Raw genomic sequence first — 21,043 nt, forward strand, 5'->3', positions numbered from 1 at the left:
ATATTCATTTTCTGAATCTTTTGGCTTGATTTCTGTTTAGTCCTTATTCTTTTAAGAAATGAAGTTGAAATATTGCAAGATGGCATGTCTCTGTTATTTAACTGGATGGAAAATTACAGGATTTCTAGTGGACCCTGGGGGTAAGTTTCACAAGAAGGGTTAGGGCCCCTAGACGTTGAGCGGTAAGAGGTAGCTGAGGGGGCAGGAGGCCGTGGGTTTCAAGATGAAGGGATGGTTTTCCTTCACAAAGGGGAGTGGATAGTTATCTGCCTGGAGAGGGGTCACTAATTTGCACTGATTATTACTGTTAATAGTATCATTAGGTTCTACCTCAATTCTCTTCTAGCTAACCCTATTTTCAATACACTGAATTAAGTTGTAGAAGAGAATTTTTATGGACAACAAAAAGCTGGAGGATAACAACATCAATGACAACCCTCTGAAAAGACAGGCTGAATAAAGCAAGGTGACGTTCCCAATGCATGCTCTTCGTTAACTTAACTACTCCAGGTTGACCTGGGGAAACCTGCATTCCTGGGGTTCCTGCTCTAGACCCTGTGTCTCTGAATACAAAGTCAAATCTGATTTGACAGTTTGAAATGGTTGCTTTGATACAATCTGGGATTCCCAGATTATGGTGAACACATTGTTTCATCATGTTCTGGCCAGGGCCCATCTTAACCAGAGGGTTTCACATGAAGCACTTTCAAGTTGCTTAATAGTCAAATGCCTCATTAAGGTCTTTTTAACACTAAATGCACAGTAGGGCATATAAAATAGTCATCAATTTGTCATTTAAAATAGCAAATGACATATTAAAGTCACAACAATCTCTCTTCCTTGTGGCAAAAGTTTAATTATAATTCTCATCTCTACACTGATGACAAACTGTGACTTTCCAGCAGACCATGCAATACTTTGTGAAAAGACAGTCTGTGCCTCTGAGCTGACTAGCAAAAATCTGAAGGAGCATATCCAGAGGTTCTGAGGGCCAGGACACGGTGGTCACTGCTGATTATCATCTCATCCATTTGGGGGGCTTGGCTCCAGAGTCATTCTGCCACCACCTCCCTCCGTTTTTAGGGCATTTGTGTACATCAACTTGGGATATCTCTATTGATCAGCTACATATCTTGAAAGATATAGAAGAAACATTTGTCTAGAAAGGGAGGCGAGTGGTTAGAGAAGAAAGCTAAGAACATTCCTTTGTACAACTTAGAAGGACACCAGGGGAGAAAGTGGGACTGTCCAATTACCATAAAGAGACTATCTATTTCTTTGCAAGAATATCTTTTTTACACTGAATGGGTATGGAAACATGGAATTCTTCTTTATCGTTCCCCTCAACAGCTTCTTCTGTACTCTTCATTGACAAGATGACAACGGTTTAGATATAGGTTTTCAGTGTCCCCCATGAAGACTCTTTTTTCAGAACTACAGACTAGGAAAGATAATCTCCTGCCAATTCTGCATGGACAGCTTGGTGTCAATCTCTATTTAACTTTGTGAAACCATCCACTGGAATTAGAACAAGGCTTAGTTCAGAAATGGTGCCAGTATTTCCCTTTTAGATGCTTTAGTTATAATAGCTAACATGGGCTGAAGAAATCTACATGTGTTGGAATCAAGTACCTTACACAGTTGATTTAATTATCGAAGTGCTCTTATTTATCTATTTACATGACATAGTTGAAATAAGCAAATCCATACAAAATACGCAAAACAGAAAACAAAGTAGTGGTTGCCAGAGGCTGAGGGAGGGGAAATTAAGGAATGACTCTTAGTGGGAATGGGGTCTTCCTTTGGGGTGATGAAAATGTCTGAAACTAGAGAGTGATGATGGCTGTACATTACAACATTATAAATGTAGTCCTGGGGTCAGGAAATGCCCCCTGAGGAGTATGGGCAAGGTCACACCAGGTAGACCAACCACATAAAATCAGGAGGGGAGCGGAGGCATCAAGCAAAGGGGAGGAGACCACTGTGTACTGCCAATTACCCTCAGCTTTGCGCAGGCCTTGGGGTAAGGCTACCACTGATTTCCTCTGAGCCCGAGGTGCCCCATTTATGAAGATCCCCTTCACTCTCAACTAGATGAAAACTCAGCATGAAGCGACACCTTCCTCAGTTTATAGAAAACAAAGGAGAATCTAGTGAAGTGATCTAGTCTACATGTGGGGTTCCTACCAATTCTTGATTTTACACTGTCTAAACCAGTGGGGCAAATCTTTCTTCACATCGGGATCACCTGGGAGCTTATAAAAATCATCCACTTGTACCCTATGGCAATTAACTCCCAGTCAGTGCCTGGGCAATGGCATCTGACAAAAGCCCTTAAGCGTGTGGCCTGGGCTGAGAACTGTTATTCCAAAGGGCTGAGGACAAAGAAAAGCTGTAGTTTCAGTGAACTAGACCAATCCAATAATGAACACAGAGCAGACCAGAAACAACACTGAGAAGAAGCATCACTGGAGGGTAATACTGGGACTGGAAAGCACATTCCTAAATGGCAGGCACCTATACTTGGGGAGTCTTCAGATGCAGTGGCATGCAGAAGGCCTGTCCAGCTGGGAATGGACAGGGCGGAATCTCCATGGATGGCACCCACGTCCTAATCTAGGCCTTGAATCAGCCTCCTTCATATTCTATAGGCCACTCAGAGAGACTAAAACCATAGATCGATATCATAACTTCATAAATTCATAGCTCCTTCCCTAGGGGGTTTAGCAAAACTTAGACTTCAGGAAGAAAGTAAGTAGATGGATAATGGAGAAAAGCTAATTTATATCCATGGTATTAATGCTTCTATAATTCTCTCTACCCTTCCCATACTCTCCCCCACAGGAAGTGGGGGTGGGTCCCTTGCTCTTCCTAAAACACACCCAGCTTGCCCCTCATTGTGCTTGGCCGAGAATATCCTGTCCTCCAATTTTTGCTATTTCTCAAGAGACAAGTCTCTGCCAAAATGTTAACGCCACAGAGGGTGTTTCCCTGGCAGTCACCTAAAACAACCTCCCCGACATTTCTAACCTTGCCCCCATCCCACTGATCTTGGTCTGTTGCTGTGGCAACATCACATCTGTTCAATTATGATGACTAAAATATATTTAGACATCAAGAATAACAAATGTTACTTTTTGGGCTAGTTTCTCAAACTTAATTTGGAATCATCCTGACAAGCTCATTTAAAAATTAGGGCTTTGATAGAGAACTGCTTTTATAGATGATTTGTATAAAACTGCCCTCTTGACAATATTGAGAAAGCAAAGTCTATGTCACTATTCCAGACCTTTTCATCTATTCAGAAAAGCATTATCATTTTCTTCATATAGATTTTCACATTTTTAGGCAGTTTTCTAGGTATTTTGTAATTTTCCTTACTATTCTGTGAATTGGTTTTACTTCTATTATTTCCACATAAGTGGTTTAAGGCTTACAGGAAAACTATCAGATGTCTATATATTGTATTAATTTCTTATTGCTGTTGTAAAAATTAGCACAAATTAACAGAGTAAAACAACACAAATTTACTATCTTACACTTCAGGAGGTCAGAAGTCCTAAATTCAAGGTGTCGCAGGACTGCGTTCCTTCTGGAGGCTCTGGGAGAGTCTTTTCCTTTGCCTTTCTTGGCTCCTGGAGGCCACCGCATGCCCTGGCTCCTGGCAACTTCCTCGCTTCACTACCACCTCTGCTTCTTGTCACACCTCCAAGTAGTGACTCTGATCTTCCTGCCTACCCCTTACAAGGGCCTCTGTGGTCACACTGGGCCCACCTGGATCACCCAGGATCATTTCTCGTCTCAAAATCCTTAACTTAATCCCATCTGCAAAGTCACTGTGTCATGAAAGGTGACATGTTCATCAGTTCCAGGGATTACAATGTGGGCATCTTGAGAGCCATTATTCTGCCCACCATGTATACTTTGCTTTTATCTTGCCATTTTACTGAGCTATATTAATAGTTCAACTAAAGCCCATCCTTCCCTCATTTCTCTCTCTCTCTCCAGAAAACTGGTATGCACTATTCCAACACATATTTGCATTAGTTCATATTTTTAAAAATTTTCTCTGGAAGAATATCTTTGCTAGTTTTTTTTTTTTTTTCCCCCACTCAAAGCCAGGCTGGGATTTATCTGTTATTGCAGTTCATTTATTTTAATTATTGTATAATGTTCCATTATACAAGCAATCCACAATTTCTTTATCATTTTCCCATTTGAGGGGCAGTACGTTGTTCCCACAGTTTTTCTAGTTCACACAAGTGTTTAATGACCACCTGTATACATCTCACCCTGAACATGTACAAAAGTACCTCAAAAGTATACACCTGGAGGCAGAAGTGCTAAGCCATAGAGCCTTGAAATCTTTCATTTCTCTAGGTCTCAGAAGAGCTTGAAACCATTTGTACTCTACTAACAATGTCTTAAAAAGTATTGCCCCACGACTTTGCCAGCTTTGCCAGCATTTGCTGTTTTGGGCTTTAAAATGTTTGCCAATCTGACATATGCTAATTTTTTAGTTTCTATATTAAGAATTCCTCATGAGCTTGAGCATCTTTTGGAAAGTTTTTGGTCATCGGGGCTCTCCTTCTGTAGCTGTCTGTTCAAATCTTTACACTGTGGCTCTTTTCTAACTTCTGCAGTTAATGAATTTTCTTTTTCCTTTTCTAATGTATGTGTCGATGAAGTAAAATTTCTCTTCAACTTCTTTAGCAATCTAATAAATTCTTTAGCAATCTAATAATTTTTTTCTTTTAGCTATGAATTATTAAAAGTGCTTTCATCACACTGTTTTCACAAAGCATAGCCTGTGTGGTAATGACTCTTTGACAGCACTGAAATATGCTTTGTGGCTAGTGTAGCATCAATTCCTGTAAATGCTCCACATCTGATTGCTAAGAATGCATTTTCTCCAATTGCTTAGTGCAGGTGTTATGTGTACACACCCATTAGATTAAGCTTGTCAATTTTGTTGTTCAAATTGTTCATGTTCTTATCTATTAGAATTTGGCAGTTCCCAACATTTTTGGCACCAGGGACCAGTGCTCCTATGAGAATCTCATGCCTGATGATCTGAGGTGGAGCTGAGGTGGAGATGCTAGCACTGGAGCAGCTGCAAATACCGATGAGGCTTTGCTGGCTCACTCGCCTGCCACTCACCTCCTGCTGTGCGGCCCGGTTCCTAATGGGCTATGGGCTGGTGTATTAGATTCAATGAGTTATATGTCAGCTGCTTCTGTATTTATCAAACAGCTACTGGTAATTCTGTCAAGTTGTATTGCTGGGTGCAATAAACTTCAGGTTTATTTCATCATTTGGTCCTTATATCATTATGTAAGGCTTTTGTCTAAAAAGACCATTCTGTCTGATATTAATGTAGCTATTTCAGGGTACTTTGATTAACACAGTCCTACTCTTTATTTTTAATTTTTAAATCATTTTAATGATTATATATTATACATGAATCTTGTAAAAATAACAACTTAACACGTTATTATGAATCTATATGTAGTCATCTATGAGTTTTTAACTGATGGGTTTTATTTTTAATGTTTTTATTTTGTCTCTTAATTTCCTTTCCTATTTTTTACTGTTTTTTCTTTATTTTCCCTTTTCTTGTTTGAAAGTTATACTTAAATGGCTAATCAGTCTCCCAAATACAATCAAATACAAGCACTCTGAAATGTTGTGAGCTGCAATGATCCCCAAACCACCACGGCTTTGAGTTACTGCTTCCCAATGCTTTAGTTACTGTTTTTAAGCCCCATGTGGTCATTATTATTGACGATTTTTACTATACTAACAGAGTCATTTAGATTGCTGACCTATTTACCAAGTTCTTTTCTTTGTCAACACTGCCTGCATCTCACTCCTTCCTCCCAATTATAGTCATCCTTCTCTGGATAAAGCACTGAGGCTGTAAACACTTAGTCTTGGTCTGAAAATACCTGTTAATTTATCCTTTAGTAACAGTTTAGCTGGGTACAGAAGTCTAGACTGGCAATTACAGTACCATCTTCTGGGTTTTGCAGTTACTATTGCAAGTCTTGCCAGTTCTTGTTCTTTTGCGAGTAATCTGACCTTTCTTCTTCTCTTAGGCTACTTTGCATATTTCCCCTTTGTCTTTGCCATTTTAAAGTATTGCCAACTGTGAATTTATTTTTATTTTAGCCTCCTTGGGCCTCAGTGCCAATCCTAATATCTGAAGATTTGTGCCATCCATCAGTTGTGTAAAATTCTCCACCAAAATCTCCTGAAATATTGTTTCTCCCTTTCCCTTTATTTCTCCTTTGAAATCTCTCTCTAGATATATGCTGAACTTCCTCATGTGATTCCTCATGCCCTTTACCTACTTTTATGTTCCCTGTCCTTTATTTTTATCTTTAGCTATCAACGATCTACTCCTTAACCTGAAGTTTCTCATTTCATCAACTGTAATTTTCATTTCAAGAAGGTTTACTTGGTTCCTTTATTCTTCCTTTATCTTTAATCCTTTGGGGTTTACTGTTTGCTAACTCCCCACTCACCCTGGGCCTCTCCAAGTGTGCTTTGTAATTTTTCACTGTCTGGCTGGTTTTCCTATGGGACTCCCTGGATGCCCAGGTCCCTGTGACAGGCAGTGCCAAGTCTCCACGTGAAGGCTGGGGCTCGGGATTTCCCAAGAACATTCCAGTCATGTAGATTTGGTTTCCCGAGGTGTGGTTCCAAGTTTGAATGCTCATGAGGAGAACACCTGTGTCTCCCACCTGGAGCCAGGGCCGAGGCACTCACTGGGCTTATGGGTGAAACCGCTCCTATCCCAGGACTGCAGCCCCCAGGACTCCTGGCTTTCTATGGAGGCTTATCCACAACACCTCTGTTCTCCAGACCTCCTGGGTTCCCTTCCGACTTGATGTTAAAACCCAGGGCTCCGATACAGCTGAGCCTAGCAGCATGGTTTCTGTAGCAGGGCTGATATTTCACAGGCCTTGTATTAGGGTACAAGAAACGTAAACATGTTCATTTTCCTAAAACCAAACTTGATTTTTGTCTCAATCCCTTATTTCTCCTGATTGAAAGATAAATACATGCAATTCCCAGTGAAATCAGTAACTTCAATGTATTTATTTTTTCATATAATCTCACTCAGGATTTTCCTATTCCTGGGTATTCTCTCTAGAGGAGCATTTGCGTTCTGGGAGGTTATTCTAGCATCGAAGCATTGGAGGACCTGACAAATGTGCAGATGCCCTTTGCCCACACTAGCTTTGCTGAAGTGTCCATGTCTTTTATAGGTACTCCTTCTCCTCTGGCACCCAGATGCGTCAACATCTGCTCCACAGCCACATGGTGGCACCACCTGTCACTTTTGGGCAACCTATGTCAGAACTGCATGATATCTTCAGAACTGCCTCAGGTAAACTTTTTCCCAGGATAACTAGTCTGTTCTTTAAGGCTGCCAAGGAAGTGGGACCAACTCAAGTGATTCCTGCCTCAGCACCCAGTATGCCACAATTCTGTTTCATTTCTATTCCTGGCTCCTAGGCAGTTTTCCATCTCTCTTGCAAGTTCATCTAAGCATTTACATTTTTGACTAATATCTTACTGAACACTTACATGTAATTTAAGAAGGAGAGTGGCCAAGTTAGTTTGTCCACTCTTTCTAAATGTTATGAATTCTCTGGAGACCAAAATAAAAGCTAGAAAGTAAGTTCTCTAAAGATGAAGCACCACACTGCTCTCTCCCTTCACAGCCAGCCATTTAATTTCTTGGCTTCATTTCTCTTATGTGCAAAATACGAGATTTGTACTAACCAGTGCTAAGCTCCCCACTAGCTCACACAGGCTTCCTCGAGAGCTGCCCCAAACCTCTCCAGGCATGACTGAACAGGCCTCGAGGAGTCAGGCATAGCAACTGAGAACTAGGCTCACCTGGATACAGCATCAGCGAGGAGAACAGAAGTCTCCACTTTTAATTACCCAAGAGGGTTCCCCTTCTTAACAGGAGGGTGACTTTTATGACGGACATTGATGGATTCCATCTCCCCGCTGCCCAGGCCAGCTCTCTGCTCACCCCTGACTCTGGACAGTGGAGCTGAGTCCAAGCATGAAGACACACTGGTGGCAGAAGGGAAAGGAGGACCCATGACCGGGAACACCCTTCTGGCTTCAGAGTCACATCGATGCTTAGTGATTTTTTTTTTTAATCCCAACCAACCATCCATCCACACATTCACCAACTCAGTCAGATTACTTAGGTGTTTGAGGGTCCGCTTGTTGACCAGGCCACACTGACAGGTCTGGGAAGGAGATAAAGAAAGCCTTATCTATGAGGGGTAACAAGGTCATAGGGTTTTGATTGGTGGGAAACAAAACAGACAACCTGCCTGGAAGGACAGGTGACTAGGAGACCCTGAGAGCCCCAGGGAGGAAATAAAGATGCTCTTCCAGGGTTAAGTATTTATAGGTCAATAAATCAGATGGGGGTGGTGGCAGTGGGACACTCCTCCTCAGACTCTCCCACTGAGCTGTCTAGTGGTCTGCATAGGGCCAGTTGTATAAAATAGAATGGGGGTTGCTGAGCAAGAGAGCAACAGGGGAAGGAGAAGAGGGTATGAGATTAGAAAGAATGAGAATCAGACAGAATGAGAAAAACAGGAGAAAGTGAAATAAAAGGAACTGAGAGATAGAGAAAAGTACCTGAGTGTTTGCACTTTTGGAGAAGGGTACTGGGCAGTGAAATGTGTCCCCCAAAGATGTATGCTGGAATTCTGATCCCTGGAACCTGTAAATGGCACCTTATTTGTATCACTGCAAATGCTATCAAGATGAGGTCATATGGGGGTCCCTACTCCAATAGTTAGTGTCCTTATAAGGACATTTGAACACAGGCACACAGAGAAGGCCATGTGACAACAAAGGCAGAGAGGAGAATGATGCTGCCACAAGCCATGAAACTGTAAAGACTGCCAGCAATAGAAGCTAGGAGAGAGGCACACGACAGTTTCTCTCTGAGAGCTTCCAGAAGGAACCAACCTTGCCAACACTTTGATTGGGGACTTCCAGTCTCCACGACTGTGAGAAAATAAGCTCCTATTGTTTAAGGCACCTAGTCTGTGAAGCTTTGTTATGACAGCCCTCTGAAAGTAATGGAGAGGGGCAGAAGGACTGAAGGTAGGAAACAGCTCAAAAAACCAAGATCTACACACAGTATGACACTCATATCCTCACAAAGGGACAGGGCCATGAATGAACACACACACAGATACAGAGAGGTGAAATGTGTACACACAGAAACATACACACACACACATACCAGAGACAGCCATAAGACAACCACACATGAATAAGCCCATTGCAGTGTTTAAGCCCAAGGAGCTGAGGAAGAAGAATCATCACTGCCTTCTCTGCCACTTCAGTAGGAAGGATAGCTGTTGACAATACTGGCCAGATGACAGTAGCCTCCAGTTGCCATGACTCCATCCCAGCTGCGGCACTGGTGGTAGAAGCTACCCAAGGAAAGCGAGAGGGGTTTGAGAGGGGACCCTGGGAAGGAGAGATAAAGAGGAAGACTTAGAGGTAAAAATCAGCCAGGTGCATCCCTGCCCTTCCCAGGTAGGCTCACATGCACCCCTGTCCAAGGCCCCTGTCCCCAATCTCAGCCCTGGACAACACTACTCTGAACACTTTGAAACCTCTTATCTGTGGGTCAGGGTTTTCTCCTAGCACCATTCAGTTTGACCACATCCCAGAGAAACCAATGGGTACTGCAAATTCACAGCCGGCAGGTCAGGGGTACTCAACAAATGGCCTTCACCTTGAGAGTGTCACAGGCTCAGAGCCTGGAAACCCCATGTGAGCTCTGTCCAGAGGAAGTTGGGAAACATTTTAGGCCTTCTGTACACTCCCCCAGGTTACAATAATGGGCCAAGGGACAGTCAGCGAGGAACTGCAGGGGCCCAGACTTACAGCTCAGCCTGGGCCCATGTTCCCAGTCATAGACTTAACATGGTATCTGCAATTAACGTGCTGTTTTCAATTTTACCCCATCAGCTGTGGAGACTTTCACTCTATAGTAAACTCCAGGAAACAATCTCAATCTCTCTCAATCTCTCTCAATCTCTCTCTCTCTTTCCCCACTTCCCTTTCTCCTTCCCTCTCTCCCTCACCTTCTCTCTCTCTCTCTCTCTCTCTCTCTCTCTCTCTCTCTCTCTCTCTCTCTCACACACACACACACACACACACACACACACACCAAGAATTCCAAAATAAATCAGAAATGCACCTAAAATATATGCTGTTCAATCCATATATCCTACATGAATTAGGAACCAACACTCAGTAAACAGAGAACAGGCTTTGTTTCCATTGTCAATGTGGTGACCTCAGCTGACTGCTTTGTTTTCTCTGTTCAAGGAAATTTTAGTTCAGCTCCACAGCACAGCATGTTGCAAATAGCATGGGACAGCTTGGTGAGTAGGCATTGGTTCTTGCTCTGGAATTTAGAGTGCCCTTGAGATCACCTATAACTGCAATGTGTCCTCCTCCAACAGGGAGAGTCAGAAACTCTCCTCCTGGTTTCTGCGTGGCCAGTAAGCAGCTCTCCTCAGGCCGGAGACACGGCCCGCCAGGTCTGCTGTGGGAGGCTGCAGAATGGACACGACCAGCACCACCTGCCTGGCCTCTCAGAAATTGTCCACTTCCCACAAACATTCCACAGTACTGATTTTACAAAATCTTAGATGTGTGACATATGCACTTAAAGCATGGCCTTGGAACAAAAGAGCAAATGGTTTCTAGGCCCAATGTACTCTTTTGTAATAACAATAACAAATCGTGTGTCTAATGTAGCAAGGAACACAAAACTCCTGTTAAATGTCCACTCCCATGTTACACAGTACTATAACCAGAGTCGGGTTTAATCCTAATGATGACAGTACTTTGGCATATGGAAATTTCGGGCAAACTTTTCAATTCTAAATCACAAAGTCTTTTGTGTTCATTTTCTCTTCTAGATAGGCTTTTTGCTCTGAGATCTCTATCTCTCAATACTAACCACCAATTAATTGCACATTAAGTGGTCAATACTGGCACAGTGCATCTGAATAAAAAAGCTCAGGCAGAGTGGTTATATCACTCACTAATGACCTGGTCTGCCAACCATTTTCACCTGCCTGCAATTTTATAGATGTGTGGGCATCATAAATGGTAAGTGGATTAAAGAATAAGCTCATACAATCCATACAACTATTATTACATTTTATATATGATTTAAACCAAATGTGACCAGGCAGTGATAGTCTCAGAAGCCCTTTAAACAAAAACGCACATGGATAATGAATATGGCACTGCCAGATCAATTCCTATCACTGAGGGTATGGGGGGGGGTGCGGTGCACAGGAAGGAAGGCTAGAGGGAGTCCCCTTTTGTGCAAGAGCCATAACCTAAAAGAAAGTAAATCACGCTGCAGGATGAGAGAACTGGGCTGCACTGGAATATAGGGCCCCTGGGTTTCCCTGAGACTCCCTAGGGACTGCTCACTAGAATCCTGTCCCCCAAGGGGCTGCTTAGGTATCCACACCTGGAAACTGATCTCCAACAACGATCACAATTGTGATGACAAAAAATGGCATCAGCATCCAGCCACTGTTTCCTGGGTAAGTGCTGTCTCCTAGGCCCTTCTCATCCCTCCAATGGCTGGGGGTTGACATGAGGCCCAGAGCACTGCCCTGGCCCCAATAGGAAGGTGAAGCCGCCATGCAATCCAGGTCTGTCTTCTGGGCAAACCAAGCTCAGACTGCTGCATTCTCCATACTACACTGCCCCATGCTGCCACCATGGGGAAAAGGCCAGGCTGCTGTGGCTTTCTGCTTCCTTCTCTACAGTAAGTTTTCACCTAATGTCCTTGATAGGTTCTGTGAAATTTAGTGAAAGGGTGTATAACAAAACCAACTTTATCATAAGCTAATTGATATAAACAAGAGTTAAGTTCCTACGGCATCGCATCAAAGTCATAACAAAACGACACTGACTCAAACAACATTATTTGAAGACCTGGTGTACTGCCCTTCTACAAGCATTTGTACACACACACACACACACACACACACACACACACACACACACACAGCCGCGTGACTGGTTTTCCTCTGCAACTAGTGTTTCTGTGCCTTGAAGAAGTCCAAGGCTGGCTTCTAAACTACCTGAAACCCTCCTCAGCACTGCACAGGTACTGAAGTGTGCATGGTTTAACACGGTCACATGTAGGTTAACAAAGCAGACAGGAGGCAATCAAATCCCAACTAAGCAGAGAACATTAGAGAGCATTGCTCAGATATCAAAAAGGAGATCCAGGAGTCCCACCTGAGGCACTAAATCTGACTTATCAATGTTTGAATCATGTAGCTAGATGGGAATACACGTCTGTATGTTGTTCGGCCCACGGTCATTTCTGCCCCTCAGTCAGCAAATGCTCTTCCAACCCAAGTGGGCCCCGAGGCCTGCAGCCAACTCTGCCTCCCAAAGGGCATCTGTGAGCACTCTGGGTAAGGAACAGCAGTAGCTGGGGCAGTGCTCCACCCCACCCCCGGCTCCTCTCCGCTCTGCAACACCCAGCCCGGGGCCCACAGGGCAGGGCAGGACACTTTCCCAAGGGAGCATGAGAGTCTAAGAATAACTGCAGGTTGTATTCTAGATCGTTACTGTGGTGTGTCCATTTGTCTTTACCCGGCCATACCTCCCTCTTAACTGCCCCTCCGCTTCTCCCCAGCAACCATCATCCTCCAGATCTGCCATGATGATCTTTAAAGAGTGTAAATCAGGTTACACCACATCCTAGGCTGCAACGCTTCCAGAGTGGGGGCGGGGTGGTACTTACAATGAAATAGAACTTTCTCCTGTCATCTAAAGAGCTGTGCATGCTCTACCCAGAGCTACCTGATGGAACTTTCTATGAGAATGGAATGTTCTAGATCTGTGCTGTCCATCACTGTGGTCTCCAGCCATATGTGGCTACTGAGTATCTGAAATGTAGCTAGTAGGTCCAATTAATTTTATTTAATTTTAATTGATTTAAACGTAAAGACTCATGTGTGGCTGATGGCCACAGAATTGAGCCACACAGGCTTTGCACCTGCTGACCTCTCAAACCTCCACCACCCCAGCCCATAGGCCCTTACCTTTTCTCAGCTGTCCCAAGACATCAAGTCCTGTTGACCTCAAGGCTTTTGCACGGGTCCTTGCCTTAGCTTGGGACACACCCCCTCCCATCACCTTTTAGTAAATGTCACCTCTTCAGATCTCAACGCAACATCCTGTCTGCAAACCAAGATGCTCCTCTCTTCCCATCTCAGACTTCTGAGAAATGATTTCAGAATGTAACCATCAAAAACTATCTTTCTTCCTAAGAAATGTTTGCTGGGGCCCAGCGCTATACACGAGCTTCCAGAGCACAGGCCTTTGCTCCTGTGGGGACATATCCCTGTCCTGATAGAAGCCCTCCCCAACAAGCAGCCTGGGTGCCTGTGAGGTCACAGCAAACGTGTAACAACTGTGAGGGGGTCAATATGAAAGAACCAACCTGTGTGTCTACTACATTTGACACACTAACGGGAAATCTTCATCAAGGAGACTCTACCCACCCTCGATTTAAACAAACCTCTAAGCAATCGGTGCACTCACCAGCGAGGCATTCTAAAGTGAGAAGGGAGCTCAGCACCCTGTGTGCCCCAAGAAGCCCTTTCAGGACACGGTCAATGTACGTTAACAAAGCAGACAGGAGGCAAGGGGGACATTCTTGATATCCTGGCTGAGACTGGCGGACTTGAGTCATCGCTGTTCAATCCCCAGGAGAACCCCGCTTAGACACGGGTCCTGAGGGGACATGGAAATTCTCAACATGCAAGGGGCTATGAAACTATTTCAGATTTCTGGATTTCAAATGATGCTAAAAGAGAAAAGTTAAGCAGAAATAAAGTGACGATTCTGGACTGTGCTGTATCCACCCAGCCTCCAAATTTGCATATTAAAACCCCAACCCTCAATGTGATGATATTTGGAGGCAGGGGCTTTGGGAGGTGATTAGGATTAGATGGATTCATGAGGATGGATCCCCCATGATGGGAGCAGTGTCCTTATTGAGAGAGGAAGAGACCAGAGCCCTCTCTCTGCTATGTGAGGACACAGCACCATCTGCAAGCCATGAAGAGAGGCCTCAGCAGGAATGACAATGATGGCGTCTTGATCTTGAACTTCCTGTTGGTTGAGCTGCCCAGTGTGTGGTCTATTATGGCAGCTGAGCTGATTGAGACAGTGATCTAAGGCAATATGGTGACAGGGATGTAGCAAAAGCACATTTCTGCAAGTAACTGGGCTGCATCTCAGGAAATGTGTTCTATCGACCCTACAAATCTAAGATGCCTACAGAGTGTGCCAAGTAAGCAGTGACACTGAAATCTCTGAGAAAGGCTGCATCAACAAGATAAAGAACCTCATCCTTGGTGACCTGTGAAGACGCCTACCCACTGTGGACGATCACATTGAAAGAATATGGCCACTTGTCAGCAGGAGACTTAGTGGCCAAGCCAGAAGTCCAGCCCTTAAAGCTGTACTCAGGCCCATGAAGCGCCCACCCCTAAGGCCCCACCCTCCCTCATTGGCCATGTGCCTACTCCTGCCCTATCACCTCTCACCTGTCAATTTCCAACTGACTCTAACCAGCCCTCACCACCCTCAAAAGTACATCAAGACAGCTACGGAGGTAACCGCATTACCACGCCCATCAGTGGGGTAGCACTCGGCTACAGGGCACCCCGGCCATCAGTGCAACAGACCAAGCCTTCAGCAGAAGTGGCGAGTCATTGTTAGCCTCTGTGTAAGGCACTCTGAAAACACCATCAGAAACTTGCATTAAAAGAACACTTCGTAGTTTACCTTTCAGAGTTGGAATAGGGCTGTCGTGTCCATCCACTTGTCCCAAAGGGTCACTTGGATCAGGAACCTCTGCTTCCCCTGGACAAGAGAACACAGCACACACGTTAATGAGATTTCACTTCAGGGGCCTTTACTTTGTTTCTTATGCAAACACAGTAGTGTTCTAGCAAAACTACCCTCTGTTTACAGAACACCTAGAGGAACAGGGTATTATGGTAACTTCTAGAGGGCTTTTGTAGCATCAGATTTGACATAATAGTAAATGTGGGTCTTATGTTTATCGCGAGCAAGGCAAAATACAAATGGTTTGTGGCAGGGACAGATGAAGCAAACATGTAACTAAAGCCCTGAGTGTCATTCAGGGAGGGTGAGAAATTAAGACACTGGATGGCAAAGTAAAGCACTTCATTAGCCAGAGTCAGCAGGTTTCCCTCCAGATACAGGCCCCTGGGAATTCTGAATACATTCAGAATTGGAGAATTTCTTAAGCAACTCACTACCTTCTTGGCCCCCAGACCCACTTGCAGCCAGAGGCCACAAATGTAAGGACTTATGTCCTCATCTTTACGGCAATAGTGACTCTACCCTTCAGAGACTTTGTGTCAGTGGGAGCACCCACCACCAAACTCATAAACACGAAGGGCAAAAACATATCTGGTCTGCTCAGCTGGGAATACAGCATGAAGACATAGGCCTCCGCCCCCAAATCTAAGGCAAGGATGGGCAGGTATAAATGACACCCTAGAAAACCATCTGAGCCTCACATAGACTCTTCCCTGTATTCCAACTCAGGCTCTTTCTCTTTTGATTTTACTTTCAAACTTTCACCTGGGATCATGGCCCTGACTGGGTCCCCCCACGGGTGTATGTGTGTGCGGGGGGAGGGATAGTAAAGCTGAAGGTGACTCTGACAACACATCTCCTGGATAGATCTGGGTTTATGGCATCAAAGCCTATTGAAGAGTCAGACACACACACACACACACACACACAATGAGTCATTGTACAGCTTAAAAAGTAAGGAAACCCTGACACATGCTACAACATGGATAAACCTTGAAGACATTATGCTGAGTGAGATAAGACAGTCACAGAAAGAAAAATATTGAATGATTTCACTTATATAAGAAACAGCGTAGTTAAAATCATAGACAGAAAGTAGAATGGTGGGTGCTGGGGGGGGAGGGAAATGGTGAGTTAGTGTTTAATGGGGACAGTTCCAGTTTTGCAAGATGAAAAAGTTCTATAGATGGATGATGGTGATGGTTGCACAACAGTGTGAATGTACTTAATGCCTCTCAACTGTGCACTAAAAAATGGTCAAGATGGTAAATTTTGTACAGTTTATAATTCAATATTGGGTCACGCCAATAGCCTCCCTTAAATGAGAAATGAGAATTAATAAATTACCCGAATATTTCAGACTCCTCTTACAAAGAGGCGTTGCTCAGAAAAGCTGAGGTCTGAAAATGAAGTACAAGTGATTTTCAGGCAGAATCAGGCTGGTTAACACTTAAGGGCATCGGTGTCTAACCCGATCCTCTCTACACCACTGATTCCTAAACCACAGGCCCTGCGAGGTGATACATGAACTGGCGGCAGCTTAATAATCAGCCCCAGCACCCCAAAGCCCACAAAGGGGCCTGTTTCTGAATGACCACAGGGCTTTTCACACCCACTTTTGGAGGGTTCCTTGTTCCCATCACTTCTACTAGTCCAAACTTGCCCACCTGTCGAAAGTCATTCTCTCATGCCATCTTTCATAAAACATTTCTGATCCACCATTCAGAAGTGACATTTTTATTCTCTAAAACCACCCCCCAAACCACGCAGCTCTCCACGCAGTGGCAATGAGATCATTCTCCAGAGTTAGCTGCTGCATATATGTTAATCTTTCTCAGTATTCTACAAACAGCTGGAGGATGGCAAGGCCTGCACCTCCACGGAGACTAATGGTCCCAGCATTAAAACCCAGATAGAATCCTGGGCTGCTGCAGAACAGAGACAAGCAGACTTTACATAAGGCAGTCAATGGGTTTTTGCTTAAAGAATTAAAGACTTCAGTTTGGGTTTGAAATTTTATATTGGCATGTTACACATACCATCACTCAGCACTGTTTAAACGTAGAGAGACCACAGGAAATCAAACACACTTGTACTATATACACACATCTGAAAGAGGCATAAAAATTATTAACCGCTTAGAAATTGACAAATGGTGTGAAACAGTCAAATAAATATACACCCCAAAGAAAAATAAGCACCATTAGTCCAATTCCACTGTGGCAAAGATTCCCATCTCTTCCAAGGCAGCTTTCACTTCAAAGCATAAATATTTTCAGGTGCATTCAGTTGGGGTGTGTACAAGCACACTCTTGTGTGACAGCCAAAAGAGATTCTGCTGGGTCATAAGCAGATGTCACCCCCGCCCAGACATGCAGTCACTGTCGACATTAGAAATGTTAAAGTTCTCTTTGAATATGTTGTTATGCTGGTCAGTATATACGTTGGAATTCAATTTTTCATTTCTTTCAGCCTCATTCATCACCCTAGGTAAAATGTGGTTCCGTATTTGAGCAAAAGAGTATCATCTACACATATGGAAAACCAGGTAAAGTTTCAAGTAGCCTACTAGGCTGATACCAGAGTAAGGCCCTGCTCCCCAGCTTTGGGGCCTAGATGTGAAAGCTTCGAAATGCTCAGGCCCAGTGTACTTCCTCAGCAAGTCACGTGTGTGCATAAATTCAGGATATCCAATTACCATGGTCCTTAAAACTGACACCTTAAGTTTCAACAAAGCTAGGCCCTATTTATATTCTGAAATTAAAAGGTGTCATTCTCCTAGACTACATAAAGTTTAGGCAACAATGGTTGCCCTCATTCAAGACATTGCACCTCCTAAGAGTTACAAGCAAAACATAACAGGTATATGTGAATCTGGGCAATGGGGACAAGTGAGAACAGGCGCAGTGTTCCAGCAGACGCCAACACGGTTTCTCCAGGCCCTAAAAAGGGTTAAGAATAAAACTCAAAGAAAAAAATAAACACAACAATAAAACAAAAACCGCCACATATACATCGAAATGTCATTATTAGTTATCTAGAATTATATAGTTAATTTAAATTTCTTCTGTTTTATTTTAAAACATTTCTACAATGAACAAGTATCAAATTTTTAAACGCCATAATTCACATACCATAATATTCACCATTTTAAAGTCTATAATCTAGTGGTTTTGGGTATATTCACAAGATTGTGCAACAATCTCCACTATGTAATTCTGGAATATGTCACATCCTCAAAAGAAACCTTGTTCCTCATTAGCAGACCCCCATTCCCACCTCCGCCAGACCCTGCAACCACTAATTTACTTTCTATCTCTATAGAGTTATCTATTTCGGACATTTTATATAAATGAAATGACATACTATGTGGCCTTTTAAACAAACATCGATTTTATGAACAGATTTTTAAAATATGTTGGTAGTAGCAAATAATAATAAAAATTATAATAATAATAAAATGAAGTCGAGCTAGAAGCAGGCTGTACAAGGAGATGAGCAAAGGAGGCCACACAGTGCTACATCGGCATGTCCCATCACTGCCCACATGTTGTGGGGAGGGTCTGGCTCCCCAGGTCAAACAGCAGGTGGGAGACATGTGAGAGACTTAGAGATGACTAAAGTTTGGAGGAGAGAGAACTCTGAAAAACTAGAGCTCTGAAAAACCAGGTTTACTGATCCAGGGACTAGACTGTTCAGAAGCTGAAAGGCTCGCTTGGTGAAGAGATCAGCATGTGTCCACATCTCTGCTTCAGGAAAAGCACGGCTTGCAACATGGAGCATTAGGAAAGGATTTCATCAGTTTATCAGCCCCCATGAGGGACGCAACATTGAGAACTCGTGTCATCTGCTTTCTCCCAGTCTAACACGTTCTTCTGCATGTCACTGAGGCTGGCCAAATGACCTCTCTCTACCTTCTTCATCCCATGACCTACTTGGGCAATCACTGCCAACCTAGTTTTGTCTCTGACTGGTCCGAGGCAGTGTGAGCTCAGGAGCACCTCTCGCATGGCTGCCTGAGTGCTTTCTACACAAAGGCCCACTTAGGTCTACCTGATGCTGGTACCAAACCCCAGCTGGCCGACAGGATATAAGGGAAGACCTAAAGAGAGAAAACATCTTGAGAGAAAACTTGTCTACCCTAACTCCTCAAGACTTGCTATTTTCTTCTAAAAATGAAGATACTACTCAGAGCAAATAACATGTCCTTTGTTTTGGGAAATCCTAAAAGGCAGGCTACTAATGCCGTAGGTGTCCATCGAGAGTGTCCAATTTATGATGCTCTAACTTTTCTCCACTAGACGTAGGTGATTTTTATTGTAAAAATACACACAGGGAGACAATGTAAAGCTACTAGAAAAACTCAAACATTTGAAAGTGTCGATCAGGTAGTGATTTATTAGCTTCTTATTTCTTTTTTGTTGTTTAAAGAAAAGAGAACATTTAATATGAAATAAACATTTAAGTGTGGCTGGTTGTACTGCAATGATACAGTAAATGTATTGTTTGATCCATGTCGAAATTACTTTTGAATGCCTAGTAGCAGGACTAGCTACAATGTGGTAACTTGGATGGGATCCTGGAACAGAAAAAAAGGATATTAGGTAAAATCTAATGAAATATAAACAGTATGCATTTTAGTTAAAAATAAGGTATCAATATTGGGATGTTTGCTGTTGACACATGTACCACTCTAATGTAAGGTTTGACACTAGGGGAAATGGGGTGTGAGGTATATGAGAGCTTTCTGTATATCTTCGCAACATTACTATAAATCTAAAACTAATCTAAAGTCAAAAATTTATAGCAAAACAATTATACAGTTGATCACATCATTCAAGCCCTTAACCAAAGCTCACAGGCAGAGAAGAGCTGTAGGAAGAGTCTACTCCAAATGCCCTTCATTCTTCAAGGTGCAATTACAGGAAGACAACACGCAAGCCAGGCAGAATACTAACCACATGAACAGAATATGACACAGGGTATTCAATAGCATGCCAGTGCATACACAGAAATTTAGTCACTTTAGAGAATGCTGGGTTTTGAGCTGAATTGTACATCAATCATCATCACACGGTGATATTAGCTCTTAACCTGAAACATACAGTGTCTTCTAGGCAGCATTTATCAATGTCCTGTACATTTAGGGCTGAAACAACTGGTGTCTGTAGAGCGATCTGATGAAATTATTCCTAGTTGACACTGATGGGCTTGTTAAGTAGTCATGGTTTGATATGGGGCCAGTAATAGTGGGCAGTGTATGCCCCACTCAAATATGTGTAAATTCTGAGTAACTGAAAACCATACACCATACAAAATTTCTGCAGACCTTCCCTCAACATGGGCTTCTAATGTGACGTCTTGATTTATGGCATCAATAAGATAAGAGAAATTTAATCTGCAAAGTAGCATATGGGTCTGTTCTGATTTCTAGGCTCTTTCTCTAGTAATACTAGCTCTCACATTAAGAGCAGAGACACTATTAAACAAGAACGAAGTTCAACTCACACCCTTGGATTAGCATCCATGGTGTTTTTGACTTGTGTTTCTCATTAAAATGTTTCGTTATTCAGACTATTCACCCATTAATCTCTACCTGTTGATGTGAATCAGTACACTTACGATTTAATGAGATGTGGTCTCTGGCATATTTGGACAACTTCAAAGTAGTCTCCTTTTAATTAGTGAGGAAGTTTTATTCACCAAAGCTTAGCATTCTTGGATTTGGCTGTCCTTATGAAAAGGTGTAATTTCCAGGACATGAGAAGGAATAGCAGTCAAGACATGGAAAAGACCAGAGCCTGGAATGGTGAGTGTGCGCAAGCCAGGAGCCTCAGGGAACTCAAACAGGACATCTACTCGCAACAGGAAATGTCAGTCACGCATTCCAGAACAATCACTTAGCTGAGCAACATGTCAAATCAAAAACATCCGTGATGCTGGAAATGCAACACTTAAGGAAAATAAAATAACTGGCTGGAAAGGAACACAGGATAAAGTCCTAAAAGGTGAATCCATTAGCTTGGAAACTTGGCCAGAGAAAGTATGTCAATTGTAAGGAGACTCGATA

The 21,043-nt window shown here is 43.1% G+C and overlaps 1 protein-coding gene across 1 annotated transcript in view; it reads right to left on the bottom strand.

Annotated features, from left to right (window-relative positions):
- The window catches only part of ROR2 (receptor tyrosine kinase like orphan receptor 2), a 213,192-nt gene that overhangs the window by 37,248 nt on the left and 154,901 nt on the right, over positions 1-21,043 (bottom strand). Inside the window, exon 2 of the mRNA XM_023524482.1 lies at positions 14,911-14,988. Within this exon, the coding sequence (XP_023380250.1) occupies positions 14,911-14,988 (78 nt within the window). The remainder of the gene's footprint in view (positions 1-14,910; positions 14,989-21,043) is intronic.

This window comes from Pteropus vampyrus, unplaced genomic scaffold (genome assembly GCF_000151845.1).
Source record: "Pteropus vampyrus isolate Shadow unplaced genomic scaffold, Pvam_2.0 Scaffold469, whole genome shotgun sequence".
NCBI classification, from domain to species: Eukaryota; Metazoa; Chordata; class Mammalia; order Chiroptera; family Pteropodidae; genus Pteropus; species Pteropus vampyrus.